This window comes from Coregonus clupeaformis, chromosome 30 (genome assembly GCF_020615455.1).
Source record: "Coregonus clupeaformis isolate EN_2021a chromosome 30, ASM2061545v1, whole genome shotgun sequence".
Classification (NCBI taxonomy): Eukaryota; Metazoa; Chordata; class Actinopteri; order Salmoniformes; family Salmonidae; genus Coregonus; species Coregonus clupeaformis.
This window is the reverse complement of record NC_059221.1, coordinates 3,970,246-3,985,448: the sequence shown is the minus strand read 5'-3', so window position 1 is coordinate 3,985,448 and position 15,203 is coordinate 3,970,246. Positions and strand designations below refer to the sequence as shown.

General features: G+C 44.9%; 1 protein-coding gene across 1 annotated transcript; it reads right to left on the bottom strand.

Annotated features, from left to right (window-relative positions):
* Positions 1 to 496: 496 nt before the first annotated feature.
* LOC121545492 (solute carrier family 26 member 6) lies at positions 497 to 14,872 on the bottom strand. Its single transcript, XM_041856053.2, has 19 exons — positions 14,274 to 14,872; positions 12,503 to 12,642; positions 12,275 to 12,385; positions 11,368 to 11,543; positions 11,026 to 11,190; positions 10,436 to 10,588; positions 9,459 to 9,541; positions 9,008 to 9,155; positions 8,752 to 8,865; positions 8,394 to 8,471; positions 8,215 to 8,310; positions 7,835 to 7,941; positions 7,062 to 7,131; positions 6,087 to 6,179; positions 3,161 to 3,283; positions 2,548 to 2,703; positions 2,300 to 2,354; positions 1,824 to 1,957; positions 497 to 1,105 (listed from the first exon to the last, which is right to left on the bottom strand). Exons 1-19 carry the CDS (start codon positions 14,399 to 14,401, stop codon positions 1,082 to 1,084), a joined length of 2,154 nt encoding a protein of 717 aa, XP_041711987.1. The 5' UTR covers positions 14,402 to 14,872; the 3' UTR covers positions 497 to 1,081.
* Positions 14,873 to 15,203: the final 331 nt, after the last annotated feature.

Here is a 15,203-nt window from a genome sequence, read left to right as displayed (position 1 = left end):
AAGGTGTATCTATTTGGTTAGAGGAAGGTCATAGAATAATATTATTCTGTTTCAATGTACATCATTGGCACATTACATGGAGTACAAGGCTAACATCAATCTGGGGTTGTCAAGGTTTGTGAGTCTCGTTGTTGAAGTGTTTGTCTGTGTGTCTCTTTTTGATACATTGTTTCTTTCATACTTTCTGTGTCAAAATATATGTGGACACAATATGAATGTCAAGTATTAAGTCATTATTTTGATTGACATTGAACATTTGACATTGAACTGATATCTATGGATAGTCACTTTACCCCAACCTACATGTACAAACTACCTGGACTAACCTGTACCCCTGCACATTGACTCGGTACTGGTACCCCCTGTATTTTGTCTCATTATTGTTATGTCATTTTATTGTGTTACTTTTAATTTCTACTTTAGTCTATTTAGTAAATATTTTCGTAACTTTATTTATTGAACTGCATTGTTGCTTAAGGGCTTGTAAGTAAGCATTTCACGGTAAGGTCTACACCTGTTGTATTCGGCGCATGTGACAAATAAAATGTGATATGATTTGATTTGATATGACTCTGAACACAATGCATCCCTGCAATATAGAATCTAACATGTATGTTTACAATCACAACAGATAGCTAACGTTATTCTTCCTACAACAAATATAAAGCTAGGTATGAAGAGGAACATGTTTTTAGAACAAAAAAATATGTATTAACAATTTAAACAATAAATATAATATTGTTTATTTAGCACAGAATATGTAAATATCTTTCAATATAAAAGTTTCCCCAAAGGTGTATCTATTTGGTTAGAGGAAGGTCATAGAATAATATTTTTCTGTTTCAATGTACATCATTGGCACATTACATGGAGTACAAGGCTAACCTCAATCTGGGGTTGTCAAGGTTTGTGAGTCTCATTGTTGAAGTGTTTGTCTGTGTGTCTCTTTTTGATACATTGTTTCTTTCATACTTTCTTTCTGTGTCAAAAAATATGTGGACACTATGAATGTCAAGTATTCTGAACTTTCTAATAAGTACCAATATACCATACAGTAAGACACCTCCATTACCCTCTGTATTCAGAAATGAGTCGCTTGCATTTCCTAGAGAGCAGAGAGGGAGATAGAGAAAGACAGGAGAGGGAGAGCAAGAGAGAGAGAGAGAGTGGGGAGAAAAGAGGAGAGGAGAGAGTGTTATACCATGGCTGGTTTGGTTATAAATAGTTAGCAACTACAGTGTAACTAAAGACAAAAGCTCCACTCAGGGTCACGTACATTGTGGACCACTCTTGTATAGTCACATAGATGTTTGGGGCCACCCTGCACATAACATCAGCAGCCCCAGACTGAGTTTGACGGTTTGAGAGGAAGATCTTGTTAAAGTTAATGGCACTTCCTGTTTCAACACAACCAGCACCCTCAGCAGATTCATAACATAGCTTAGGTCAGAGGCTTTGTATTCCAAACACCTCTAGACGCTTTCAGAGAAGGCTTTTCAGGATCTATCAGTATAACCTGACTGATCACTCGTAAAACGTTCCCTGACTGTAGTGTGTGTGTTCACTGACCAACTACCATAAACATGTGAGATTTCCCTGTGGAGCTGTAGAAGAGTTACGCTTGCAACTAAACACTAAAACAGAGCTGCCAGCAACCAACACCTAAACCTCACAAAACCAAATGTTTGAAAATAACGATTTGTGTGTATAAACAATATAAACAAGTTCACATTATTTTAGTAAAAGAATGTGTGTGTGTGTGTGTGTGTGCACATGCTTGTGTGTGTGTGCACGTCGTGCCCATGTGCGTTAGTATGTTTCACCTCGTCATCATTGTTCATCTGGGCCCTGTCTGTCTGACAGTAAAGCACAGCATCGTGGATTGAGGAGAAGAGACACGCTTTACTGACTTTCTCACTGAAGAACCCTCCACTCTCCAGGTTCTCAATAACACCAGCTACAGAAAGAGAGAGCAAGAGAGAGAGAGAGAGAGGAGGGAGGAATGGATGTAGAGAGAGTGAGAGATGTGATCAAACATTCAAAATTATGGTTAATCAACATTCCAAACTACATAAACATTGGTCACTTTAGTGATTTGGCCTGTATAATCAGTCATGATAAGCAATTTCCCTAATTACATAAGAGAATGCAAGTAAATAACTTGGAAAACATAATGGGAAACACACAGAAACAACTACAGGAACACCCACTATTTTCAGCACCCAGGGTATGCATATTACAGTGCTGTATGTTTAGCATGGAGGTTTTGGTAATAGTAAATGGAAAATGTAACACTCACTCTGACATCCACACAGGACTACCTCTACACCGATATCACCGTAGTCTCTTTGGATCTGAAGCAGCACCAGAGAGAGGTCAAAGGTCAGGTCAGAGAGAGAGAAAGAGACTGCTCCATTCATTTTGCGTCTCATTTTGGCAACATTGCATTTTATCAGAGAAAAGAGAGAGAGAGAGAGAGAGAGGTGAACTGGCAGAACAGGTTAACAGGTTGAGTGAGATGGACAGCAGTGCAGACAAACAACTCACATTGCGTAGAGTCTTGACGCCCACAGTATCCAGGAAGTTGACTGGACTCAATTCCAGGATGATGGCATGAGGCAGGGTAGAGTCAGGTTTACTCCCTTCCTCCACTGTGGCCACATCCTTCTCCACCTCATTCTCTGAACTGTCTGGCTCCCCTTCCTGGAATGGAATTTAATTAGTTATGCATAGTCACTTTAACTCTACCCACATGTACATATTACTTCAACTACCTGCCCCCGCACATTGACTCTGCACTGGTACCCCCCTGTACAAATAGCCTCCCTACTGTTATTTTATTTTACTTTTTTTCTCAACACTTTTTTTGTTGTTGTTTTATTTAATAATAAATAATGCTCTGTTGGTTAAGGGCTGTAAGTAAGCATTTCACTGTAATGTCTGCACCTGTTGTATTCGGCGCATGTGACCAATAAAATTTGATTTGATTTGACTTGATTTGACAACACATGGATGGATCATCCATAAGACACTCACCCAACACATTACCTGCATATGAATCCAATACTCTAACACATTGACCCGATTAGTGGATTACATTGGAGATATACAAACAGACTGGAATGATCTCTCTCTTTTCAGTGTCACTCCTCCTCCTCACCAGTTCCTGTGCATTCTTCTTCGCGTCCTTCTTGGCTTTCCTGGCCTCTTTCTTTTCCTTCCTCAGTCTCTTGGCCTCCGCTTTCTTCTTTTGGGAGATGAGCTTGGTGATGTCAATCCCACTCTGGAGACACAATAGCAAGGGAGTGAGACATTCTATCATATTTTACCATTCCTGCCTTGGAACATGACAGCATAATGGGGGGTGTAGAGGAGAGAGGAATGGATGACATCTTAACAATGTCTGTCACGCTCTCGATACGCACACAGCAGAATGTAAGCAAAATGGGTCAGGCATTTTGCCAATTCGTTAAAGTATGCTTGTGTAGTTGTCACGTTCGTTTAAGGACGGGTCAGACCAAGGCGCAGCGTGAAATGCGTACATGTTTATTAACTGATAAACACACGACAAAACAACAAACCAAACGAAACGTGAAGTCCTAAGGCTGAACACAAAACAAGCCTACACACAGAACAAGATCCCACAACTAACGAGTGCCAATAGGCTGCCTAAGTATGATCCCCAATCAGAGACAACGAGCGACAGCTGCCTCTGATTGGGAACCACACCGGCCAACATAGATCTACACATACTAGAATGACAACATAGAAAACACAACATAGAATATACACACCCTGACTCAACATATAGGAGTCCCCAGAGTCAGGGCGTGACAGTACCCCCCCCCCCAAAGGTGCGAACTCCGACCACACAACCTTTACATAACAGGGTAGGGGCCGGGTGGGCATTCCGCCTCGGAGGCGGATCCGGCTCCGGGCGTGACGACCACATACTCTCCGCCTCCCTGTTGCACCCCTGGTCTGGTCTGGACCTCGGTGCGCTGCTTCCCCTCTCCTTCCTCCCACGATACTCCAAGCCCGGAGCTGGACTGGGCACCGGTGGAGCAGACTGCTCTTGCTCCGGAGTGGAGCCGCTGACCGGAGCTGGACTGGACCCCGGTGGAGCGGACTGCTCTGGCTCCGGAGTGGAGCAGCTGACCGGTGCCGGATCAGGCTCCGGTGGAACGGGCACGGGCCGTGCCGGACTGGACACGTGCACTACTGGTCTGGTGCGAGGAGCAGGCAAGGCCGGACCGGACTAGGAACATGCACCACTGGCTTGGTGTGAGGAGCAGGAACGGGCCGGGCCGGACTGGCAACACGCACCACTGGCTTGGTGCGAGGAGCAGGAACAGGCCGTGCCGGACTGGGAACACGCACCACTGGCTTGGTGCGAGGAGCAGGAACGGGCCGGGCCGGACTGGCGACACGCACCACTGGCTTGGTGCGAGGAGCAGGAACGGGCCGGGCCGGACTGGGAACATGCACCACTGGCTTGGTGCGAGGAGCAGGAACGGGCCGGGCCGGACTGGCGACACTCACCACTGGCTTGGTGCGAGGAGCAGGAACAGGCCGGGCCAGACTGGGAACACGCACCACTGGCTTGGTGCGAGGAGTAGGAACAGGCCGGGCCGGACTGGCGACACGCACCACTGGCTTGGTGCGAGGAGCAGGAACAGGCCGGGCCGGACTGGGAACACGCACCACTGGCTTGGTGCGAGGAGCAGGAACAGGCCGGGCCGGACTGGCGACACGCACCACTGGCTTGGTGCGAGGAGCAGGAAAAGGCCGGGCCGGACTGGGAACACGCACCACTAGTCTGGTGCGAGGAGCAGGAATGGGCTGGGCCGGACTGGGAACACGCACCACTGGCCTGGTGCGAGGAGCAGGAACAGGCCGGATGGGAACACGCACCACTAGTCTGGTGCGAGGAGCAGGAACGGGCCGGGCCGGACTGGAAACACGCACCACTGGCCTGGTGCGAGGAGCAGGAACGGGCCGGGCCAGACTGGGAACACGCACCACTGGCCTAGTGCGAGGAGCAGGAACGGGCCGGACCGGACTGTGGAGGCGGACTGGAGGTCTGGAGCGGAGAGCTGGCACAACCCGTCCTGGCTGGATGCCCATTTTAGCACGGCACGTGCGTGGTGCTAGCACAGTACGTAGCTCCGCATAACTGGGTTCCTCTATTAACCCCCGCTCCTTATGCTGCCTAACCAGCTCCTCTCTCCGTGCCTCTACTTCCTCCTTCTCCCTACGAGCCTCCTGCAGTGCCTCCTCTTGAATGGATCTCTCTCGCTCCATTCTAGCTATCAGCCCCCGTAATGTGGTGGCCTCCTCTCTTACCCTGCAGATCCAATCCTTCTCTCTCTCTCGGCACTGCCGAAACTCATTGTCGTCGTCATCCTCCGAATCCTCAGTATAGAACTGTTCCCACTCTTCTTCCTATGGTCGTAGGGAATTAATCTGGAAACCCACCGGGTGCAGTGGTCGGGGCTCTTCTCTCTCGCTCCCCGACCACCCCTTTAGCCCCCCCAAAAATTGTTCTTGGGGCTGCTTCTCGGGCTTCCTCCTCGGCCGGCTTCCTCTCCTTCGCCCATGGTCCTTTCCCCGCAAATATCTCCTCCCAAGACCAAATCTTCCCCACCTGTGTCCAGGGTGTTCGGTCCTCCTGGGCACGCTGCTTGGTCCGTGTTTGGTGGGATCTTCTGTCACGTTCGTTTAAGGACAGGTCAGACCAAGGCGCAGCGTGAAATGCGTACATGTTTATTAACTGATAAACACACGACAAAACAACAAACCAAACGAAACGTGAAGTCCTAAGGCTGAACACAAAACAAGCCTACACACAGAACAAGATCCCACAACTAACGAGTGCCAATAGGCTGCCTAAGTATGATCTCCAATCAGAGACAACGAGCGACAGCTGCCTCTGATTGGGAACCACACCGGCCAACATAGATCTACACATACTAGAATGACAACATAGAACTACACAACATAGAATATACACACCCTGACTCAACAAATAAGAGTCCCCTGAGTCAGGGCGTGACAGTAGTGCATAGTAATTCCTGTGACCTCACCTTCTCTGCCAGGGCGTCTTGGTACATCTCAGCATTGGCAAAGTAGAGGGTGGCAGAGGAGCGGAATATCACCACACCAGGGACCTCCTTCACCTGAGAGACAATGGTTATTTATATCAATGCTCTTATTATAATAAAGACTAACAAGAATGATGAAACATAGCCATTACACAGAGTTGCCCCTAGACACTGATCATGGGCATAGCCGCTGGAAGTAGTTTGGGAGTGGGGGGGGGCTTAGAATGTTTGCCCGCGCTACAGACATCTATATCGGTCCACTAATAAAGTACTAGTAAAGGCCCAGTGCACTACTTCTGGGAAAAAATAAATATTTTTATTCATATTTTTATTCATTTATGATTTTTCAGGGGGTGCTGGCATCACCCTCAGCACCCCTATTTCCCACGGCTATGATTGAAAAAATACAAAAGTGGTTACCCTGCCTCTGTTTTGGTAAAAAGCTGAGGGATGGGCCTGGAGAAATGTATCCACTCTCAAATTCATAGACAGAGCGATGGATGCAAGGACTGACCATCCATGATATCACAATGATAGTTTTAACCATGTTTTGAGGCTATACAGTGTTTGTTTACATTTACATTGTTTACAAACATTGGAGTAAAACAAGCTTATATTTTGGGTTCTGATCGGTTACGACCGTTATGGCATTTATAAGTTATATTCTTCTAGAATCAATGGGTCTATATAATTAATGTATAAGTCCAAAAATGGATGTAGCAACTAATGATTCTAGCTTTAAACGTATGTTTGGGGGAGGGGAAGCTGATCCTAAATCTGTATCTAGGGGAAACCTTACAACTGATATACTGTAGAAAACCAAAGTGAAACACCTTCACAGACATAGACCTGGTACCTACAAGTTAAAGACTCCCTCTTGATTGGAGTGGCGGTATGATTAGAGAGTAACTGAATACGTACTGTATATTTATATATCTGGTTGCCATGGATGCATACCTGATTATAGTTCTCCACTGGTCTGTAGATGTCAGTCTCAAGGACCTGCCCTAGGAGGGAGTACTTCGGCCTTAAACGGACAAATAGACAAATGTAGGGATTTAACACACGATTTATTACACAATTTGGTATGTTTTTTCAAACATAGTTTCAGAAGTGGAGCAGATGCGACATCTAGTCCCTTTTAAATCTGTTAAAATGACTTTAAAGAGTGAATGGGTAGTTTAATGATGTGTGGGGTAAATTAAAATGAGTAGTGTTTGAGGTTCGTGGTTAGATGGAGTCTGTCTGGGATAGAGTTTTGTGTGTGTGAGTGTGTACGCGCTAGTGTACAGTACCAGTCAAAAGTTTGGACACACCTACTCATTCAAGTTTATTTTTTATTTTTACTATTTTCTACATTGTAGAATAATAGTGAAGACATCAAAATTATGAAATAACACATATGGAATCATGTAGTAACCAAAAAAGTGTTAAACAAATCAAAATATATATTTTATATTTGAGATTCTTCAAATAGCCACCCTTTGCCTTGATGACAGCTTTGCACACTCTTCGCATTCTCTCAACCAACTTCACCTGGAATGCTTTTCCAATAGTCTTGAAGGAGTTCCCACATATGCTGAGCACTTGTTGGCTGCTTTTCCTTCACTCTGCGGTCCGACTCATCCCAAACCATCTCAATTGGGTTGAGGTCGGGGGATTGTGGAGGCCAGGTGATCTGTGTCCAAACTTTTGACTGGTAGTGTATGTGTGAGCGGTTGTATACTCACAGCTGGGTCCTGAAGATGACCGTGAGCATGGAGAAGGCAATGGAGGCTGCCAGGCCCAGGTCAGGGTTGAAGAGCACAGTCAGGATCAGAGTGGCCACCCACACCAGCTAGGGAGAGAGGGAGGGGGGCAGACAGAGGAAAACCCCAGAGTTAACACACATCCTCCTCCCTCATCAAACTCTCTCACTTTACCACTGAGACTTCTGTTTCTACTATGGGATTATATTACCTCTGTGATGAGAAACCAATGAAATAAAATCTAACTCATCCTCCCGTTTCACCCCTCTATTCTCTTTCTCCGCTTTTCTCCTTCATCTCACCCCGATCCCCTCTATAACACCTTACCCTTACTCCCCCTGCCCTCTATCTCTCTCTCTCACCATATCCACTTTATTGCTCTTCCACAGAGTTGGGATGTCCATGAACTGCTTCATCATGCCATGCAGGTTCACATAGATGATGGCTGCCAACACGGCCTAGTGGATAGAGAGACAGCCACCAATCACAATCACACACAGAACCACCTCAGTCTATAAACCAACAGCCAATAGAATGGTACCTTTGGCAGCTCTTCAAAGAGAGCCCCAATCCACAGCATGATGACCAGAATCACCATGGCTGAAAGAGCACTCGCCACCTGGGAGAAGAGAGAGAGATATAAGAAAAGAAAGAAAGAGCTGGATCATTGAGGGTTAAAACAGACAACAACCAGGCCCTCCTGTAATTGCGTAGTGTTGTGAATATTGAGCCCTGGCTGTTGAATTGAAGTGCTAGACAACTAATTACTTGTGTTTTAAGGAATCCACGTGGGTGTGTGATGTGGGTTTTAATGAAAGCTTTGAGTGTTTTTTAATGAACCCAGTTATCAATGCAACAGAATAATGTATGATTACTGTCATAATGAGATGAGTCTGTACCTGAGTCTTGCCCCCAGTGCTTTCCTGTACCATGGTGCGGGACATGGAGCAACTGATTGCAAAGCACTGAAACACCCCTCCGATGGAGTTGCTGAGACCCAGGGCTATCAATTCCTAAACCAGGAAGAGACCACTTTCTTCAGTAAATAGGGGAGTGTATAGCACAAACAGTCATTCACAAGCAGTGCATGCCACACATTACAACAACCACACCCAGAAAGATTTCCAATCACATAGTCATTGACAATATTTTTACCTGGTTGCTGTCAACTTTGTAGCCATATTTTAGGGCAAAGATCCGTCCGAGGGAGATGGCAATGCCGTAGCCAACCACAGACAGAGCGAAGGCATCACCTATCACCTGCCCAAATAGAGAGGCTGTAGGCATGACAGGGGGCTGTAGACTAGGGAAGAGAAACAAGGGTAACTGTTATTCTCCTTGACAAGGATATCTTTGTGTGATCATGTTGTGTACTGTAGTTTGGTGGTTGTGTATCTAGGTATAATGCCATCTGTACAAGTGGTTGTGTAGGTAGACTACGTGACTGAGTATCTGGGATGTGGGCTGTTATGGCTGTGCATGTACTGTATGTTGTTGTGTATCTATGTGGTTGTTTATCTATGTGGTTATGTATCTGTGGTTGTGTATCTATGTGGTTATGTATCTGTGTGGTATCTCTATGTGTGTATAATGCTCCTCTCCTCACCCAGAGGGGATCTCTCCCACCACTTCCACTCCATACTTCCCCTCCAGGTTGACCTGCCAGGAGATCACCGTGGCGATGATGATCTGACGACAGACAGACAGAAAGACGAAGAGATGAATGCAATGTCTAAACCCACATTAGAAACGGACAGATTAGGGCCTCCCGAGTGGTGCAGCGGTCTAAGGCACTGCATCGCAGTGTTGCGGCGCCACTACAGCCTGGGATTCGATCCCTGGCCGTGCCCGGGAGTCCCATAGGGCGGCGCACAATTGGCCCAGCGTCGTCTGGGTTAAGGTATGGTTTGGCCGAGGGGGCTTTACTTGGCTCATCGTGCTCTAGCGACTCCTTGTGGCGGGCCGGGTGCCTGCAGGCTGACTTCGGTCGTCAGTTGAACAGTGTTTCCTCCGACACATTGGTGCAGCTGGCTTCCGGGTTACACGAGCGGATGTTAAGAAGCGCGGTTTGGCGGGTCATGTTTCAGAGGACGCATGACTCGACCTTCGCCTCTCCTGAGCCCGTTGGGAGTTGCAGCAATTAGACAAGATTGTAGTCACGAAATTGGGGAGAAAAAGGGGGTTACAAAATTACAACAACAAAATAAAAATAAAGATAAATGGACAGATTGTAGTGCACATTATACATTATTTCCAGATAATCTTTTGTCAAAATAAATTCTGCTATTAAAGTCAATGTTGTCAGAGAGAGATAGAGAGAGCAACTATTTTCACAGATAGATAATTGTTACAGTACTTTATGTTGTACTTTCATCAAAATAATGTTTGGCTGTTTATGTGGTACTAATAAAGGTACTATATTTTTGTTCTACATTAACAGTGTTTCTCCTACTCCACTTCGTTATCCATTGTTTATGCACAAACCAATTTTAGCTCACTGCCAGTCATTTGGTCTAATTTTCACAGTGGGAACTAATCTGTTTGTCCTCTGTTGGGTGTACGAGGAGTGGGACTGGGACTCACGCCTAGCAGCTCTACAGGAATGGGTACCGGCAGCTTTTTGCCCAGGTAGGTGTTGAGCTCCTTGACGCTGATGAGGCCAATGATGGACACCAGGCTCACCACTAGGGTGCCTATGTTGGTCTCTGGCACCAGATAGCACACCTCTATCACTGTCTACAAAGAGAGAGAGAGAGAGAGAGAGAGAGAGAGAGAGAGAGAGAGAGAGAGAGAGAGAGAGAGAGAGAGAGAGAGAGAGAGAGAGAGAGAGAGAGAGAGAGAGAGAGAGAAAAGAGACAGATAAAGAGCGAGAGAGAGAGAAAGAGAGAGGGGGAGAGAGAGAGAGAGAGAGAGAGAGAGAGAGAGCGAGAGAGAGAGAAGGAGACAGAGAGCGAGAGAGAAAGAGACCGATAAAGAGAGGGAGAGCGAGAGAGAGAGAAAGAGAGAGGGGGAGAGAGAGAGACGGGGAGAGAGAGAGAGAGAGGGGGGGGTAGGAACTGTTACTGCATATCAGTAGAAAATGGCAGAGGCAGTTTTTCCCCCACCCATAGAGGGCACCACCACATGAGTGTAGGACCCTAATGCCCATGCCTACGTGTGTTTGTAGTACTTACAAAGATCAGGGAGAAGGGTCCACTGTAGCGTTGTGGACTGATACCAAAGGTGTACTTGAGCTGAGAGACGATGACGTGGATGGCTGCTCCGGTGGTGTACCCTCTGACCAGGGGCTCAGACAGGTAGGTCACCACAAAGCCAAACTGAACCAGGCCCAGGAGCATCTACACACACACACACACACATATGTGAGAAGCTGTCATACAATCTCTGCTAATATAACAGGTATTTCGGAGATAAGTAATGATGACTAACCTTGCCTGAGACCTAAAGACTTCCTAGGCTTTAGCTCAGCAGGCTAACAGTCTTGTGGCATGCAGTTGACGTTCAGTCAGATTTACCTGGAAGAGGCCGGACATGAAAGTAACGGCAGCAGCCACTTTCACCCGCTCCGTGTCTCGAGCAAAAACATCCACCGTACTCTCATTGGTGGCGTTATCATACATCATGAAGTTAGAGTCTGGGGCCAAGCGCTCGGTCACTCCCCCGATCATCACACTCATCACTGCATATGTACCTAAGAGAGAGAGGTTAGGGTTAAGGTTTATATACATAAAGTAGTTCGTTTGAAATTAATGTTCTGACTCTAGGCATAACATTAGTTGTGTTCACTGGATGGCAAAATGAGTCATAAGGTGTAGTCGTCTCGGGTCCTACTAATCACCCCAAATAACCCCAAACCACACCAAACAGGTACCCAAAACAACCCTAAATTACCCAAAACAACCCAAAAGTACCCAATACAACCACAAACAACCACAAACAGTTACCCAAAATGACCTTAAAGTACCCAGAAGTACCCAAAACAACCACAAACAACCTCAAACAGGTACCCAAAACAACACAGAAGTACCCAAAACAGCCCCCAAAGTACTCAAAACAATTCAAAAGTTCCCAAAACAACCACAAACAACCACAAACAGGTACCCAAAACAACACAGAAGTACCCAAAAGAACCACAAACAGGCCACCAAAACAACACGAAACCACCCAAATTAGAGGTTGGTTCACGTTTCGGTCTGGTTTGTGATATATTGGGTTCAGGATTCTATATTCTATATGGTCACGATAGCAGAAATAATAAAAATGTATGACTGAAATGTTTGTGCATGTATAGGTTTATTAGGTTATTTGGGGTTGTTTGGGGTTGTTTTGGATTGTTTGGGGTGATTAGTAGGACCCATGGTCTCTGTGTGTGACATAAAACATTAAACATGGTTTGTACTCTCTATATAGCAAACTACTTACCCACAGAGATGTGTTTGGACGACCCAAAGATGAAGTAGATGAGGATGGGGTAAAAGGAGGAGTACAGACCAAACACTGGGGGCACTGCTGCTAGCAGAGCATAAGCCATCCCTACAGTGACACAAAATATATTAATATTCCAAAGTTACTCAAAGATGGTTATTATATGGTTATTAATGATGGTAACAGGGTAATAATACAAGGTTATATTTAGTCAGGCAATCAGACCTTGTGGTAGGTGCATGATGCCCACACTGATGCCTGAGATCAGGTCTCCGACGGCGTTGTCTCTGAGGGAGTAGCGAGGCAGCCAGGAGAGAACAGGAACAGATGACAACATAAAACTCTTCAGCCTGGGGCCAGAACACCTGGGAGAGAAGACACACACACACACATATGCACGCACGCACACACACACACACACACACACACACACAGTCCTGCTGTAGCAAACTTGCTCAAATTAAGATCCTACATCTGTAGGGGGAACTAAGAGGCACACTCAGTTCCTCTTAAACATACTATACTAAAACAACACTAGGATACACTGAGACTGTCCAGGCATTACAGATGGTATTATTCCTTACACACATTTTTTATTTATTTACTGTAATCAGTTACGTTACCAGCTAAAATATTGTAATCAGGCTACAGATACTTTTGAAAAACTGGATGATTACTTCTTGCATTACTTTTAGGGATGGGAAAGGGGATACCTAGTCAGTTGCACAACTGAATGCATTCAACCGAAATGTCTCTTCTGCATTTAACCCAACCCCTTTGAATCAGAGAGGTGCGGGGGCCTGCCTTAATCGAAGTCCAAATCATCGGAGCCCGGGGAATTAAGTTCAGAATTTTTGTTGTTGTTTTGTTTATATTTTTGTTATTATTATTATTATTTATTTATTTTTTTTTGGGGGGGGGGATGGATCAGCTTAATATTGCAGATAGATTGTATCTTCTATCAATGTAATTGTCTGCATCACTTCCAATCCCCCATGTTTTTTATATATATGTTCCCCTTTATTACTTTTCAACCCCACCATCCTTTCCCTACTTGGAGTAAATTAGTGAACAACAATGCCCAGGCCTCTACTTCCGGTCTATACTTACTATCTACACCTTATGGACAGAGTTAATTTTACAATAATTATATTATATATATATGCCATATCTTTCTAACTGTGCTCTTTCCCAAAAGCTCCCAACATACAACCTATATACTTATTATGGACACAGTATGCTTACATTATTAGCTATCTTTGTTATTATTTGTTGTTATTTGTTATTAGTGTTAGAAATTGTGTTTGCAGAAAATACATTATGACACCTTTCTGTTGTCTCAATGACATTCAATTCAGCATTGAAAAAATGCGCAAGTTTAAGTTTGTTCTTCCTGAGCGAGTCTGACCACAAGTCAGAGATCACTATGATGACATACCAAATGCATTTGATTGATGCCTCTTAAAGTGATGTTCCAGAACTTTTGATTCATTTCAGATAGTAGTTTTGAAAGTGGTGGTCAAGAGATAAAAAGGGACCCAATTTTATGTGTACTACATCATCCAACTGTGTACTACGCCATCCATTTCTTATATGTTATGTCCTGCAAAAAAACTTTTTTTCCCCCTGATTTTTGGCAATTCATATGATATGTTACGAATCCAATTCGTACAATATGTTACAAATTTGTTGTGCTTAAGATCCCGGACAGCATCTTTAAGGGGAAAGTAGTCCAAAAGTAACTAAAAGTAATCAGATCACGTTACTGAGTTTGGGTAATCTTAAAGTTGCGTTACTCATTACAATTTTGGACAGATAACTTAGAACTGTAACCAATTACATTTACAAAGTAACCTACCTAACCCTGGGCATTATTATACTTAACAATACTCACTCAATAGTGAGTCATTTCTGAACACTGTTTTGTCACAGTTCCATTTCATTTTCGTTTTTGTTTTCAGTTGTATGCAAGGTTAAAGTAAGGTTATCACCTTACCTCATTGACTCTCTGATTTTTTCAGAGAAAGGGACTTTAACATCTGATTTCTCAGCCAACTGGTCCACCTTTCCTTCATCCAACACCTCTCTGTGCATGCAGTAGCCCACACGCCTTCTCTCCGTCATGGTTGGGCCTGTGTGATCTGCTAGAGTCTCGTCTGTGTAGAGGTCACCTCTGATAATTCCTTCAACCTTGTCTGACACCTTGTCTCTCCCTGTGTTATGATGTGTTGTGATCTTATGACTTAAACGTCTTATGTCTCAATAGAAACTGGCTTCAGGTTGATTCTCAAGGATCAGTTGTGATGTCCCACTTGTTGTAGTTTCAACTTGTGGAAAGATGTTTCTCTCCTTCAACGCTTGTTTGTACTTCAGCTTCAAGTTGTCCAAATATGGTAATCCTAATGCTTGATGAATCTGTGTCCAAACTGTCTGAGCCTTTGTAAGACTTTGTTCCAGTTAGAGAGGATCTTTCTTATGTTATTAATCCCTTCAGGATTCACTGATCCTGTATTGCCACCCTCTTTTCCTCTTAAGCCTTCTCTGTCACTGAGTATTCCCGCTTGTCCAAGTATCTTGACAGTGGACCTTGAAGACAAAACAGAGATATAGTCGGGGAGGTGGGGAGGACTGAGGAGGAGAGCAAAGTCCCAGTCAATCATTTGTCACAGTAGAGATGGACAGCCAGGCATGCAGTTGGACGTTGGAGCTTCAAGCCAAGGCAGTGAGACAGCAGGTCTTTAGAAAGAGGCATATGAGGAGCCTTATCTGGGCCTGATTAGATAGAGGACATAATTCAGTCAAGTCAGGGATATTACCATTGTTTTAGCTTACCCTGTGAGGATGGTGTACGACTTGGTTGTGTGCACAATCTGTTACGGCCCCAATAATGATACTAGGGGACCTTGAGGGATAAATAATGAACCTG